Source organism: Sinocyclocheilus rhinocerous, unplaced genomic scaffold, assembly GCF_001515625.1.
Source record: "Sinocyclocheilus rhinocerous isolate Xijiao unplaced genomic scaffold, SAMN03320098_v1.1 scaffold686, whole genome shotgun sequence".
NCBI classification, from domain to species: Eukaryota; Metazoa; Chordata; class Actinopteri; order Cypriniformes; family Cyprinidae; genus Sinocyclocheilus; species Sinocyclocheilus rhinocerous.
In genome coordinates, this window is record NW_015647963.1 from 84,602 (window position 1) to 86,142 (window position 1,541).

General features: G+C 29.7%; 1 protein-coding gene across 3 annotated transcripts in view; it reads right to left on the minus strand.

Moving 5' to 3' along the window:
- Positions 1-1,541, minus strand: part of LOC107709513 (box C/D snoRNA protein 1-like) — a 42,998-nt gene that overhangs the window by 15,596 nt on the left and 25,861 nt on the right. For all 3 annotated transcript variants that reach the window (XM_016514007.1, XM_016514008.1, XM_016514006.1), the window contains one exon: positions 937-1,017. In XM_016514007.1, coding sequence (XP_016369493.1) covers positions 937-1,017 — 81 coding nt within the window. The remainder of the gene's footprint in view (positions 1-936; positions 1,018-1,541) is intronic.

The window sequence follows — 1,541 nt, forward strand, 5'->3', positions numbered from 1 at the left end:
CGATCTCAGCCGCTTCAGCGTCTATTTATAGTGCAGGGGGCGGGGCTTCGGATTCTAGAGAGCGTTTGATTGGTCAGAAGATTTGATTAGAAGATGAAGTACGAGGTGACGTCAAAAAAAATAATCGCTGAGCCATTTTGGCGGAAGTGAGGAACTGCAAGCTTTGAATGCTTATATCTTCTAAATGCGAATTTTGTCACTGTTTTGGAGCACACTGCCTTATAGATAACCTTAAGACTAACATATTGATACTAACACCCAAAAAAACTTTAATTTTGATTTCATGGGGACTTTAATGAATAAATTGGGAACCAAACTAATAAATAATTAAATAAGTATAAATATATAATAAAAACATTAATTAATTAATAAACAATACATGATAAAGTAAAAACAACAACAACAAAATTAAATAAATAAATGAATGAATAAATAAATAAATAAAATGAATTAATACATACATACATTTAGGAACCGACGTAATAAATAATACATGATTATTAACTAACTATATTTAACTAAAATACATAATTAAAATAAATAAATAAATAAATACTTAAATAAGTATATATAATAAAAACATTAATTAATTAATAAACAATACATGATAAAGTAAAAACAACAACAACAAAATTAAATAAATAAATGAATGAATAAATAAATAAATAAAATGAATTAATACATAAATTTAGGAACCGACGTAATAAATAATACATGATTATTAACTAACTATATTTAACTAAAATACATAATTAAAATAAATAAATAAATACAATTATTTAATGAATAAATTGGGAACCAAATGAATAAATAATTATTAAATAATTAATTAAATATGTATAATATTTAATAAAAACTTCAATTCATTAATAAACAATAATACATGATAAAGTAAAATAAATAAATAAATCCAGACAAAAAAAGACCACATCTTACCTGAGAGAGTTGGGTTGTGTTTGCTCGGACTTCAGAAAGACTCGGATGTCCTCCTGAGGACTGCGGACGTACACCTTTAACCTGGAAACACAACACATCAAATCAGCGTTCTCCAGAGAAAACCCCAAACAAACACTGCACATCCACATAATGCTGTGTGTGTCCTCACTCGATACGCTCGCGGTGACACACGTGTGTTTGGAAGGAAAGACGTAGTGTGAAGAAGTAGTTATTTATTTATTTTCATAATACAAGAGTGACATAAGCACAAAATAAAAACCAAACAAACACAAAAATACAGCAGTTAAAATTATACAAGATTTTTTGAATAAACATGTGAAAATCTTTTCTGGTAAAAGTCCCTGAGTGAGCATACTTCATACAAAAGTCTTCTCCTTGCATTAAAACCAGGACAGTCGACAGAAATACAGTATGCTTCATGGAAAGCGGGGTCTTGCAGAACATGCACAGAGTCGGGTCTTCGTCTTTGAGCAAAAAGGCACGACTCAATCTCGTCTGACCTATACGACATCTCGCAAGCACCACTTGAGCAAATCTGGTTTTAAAGGGACAGTTCACCCAAAAATGAAAATTACCCCATGATT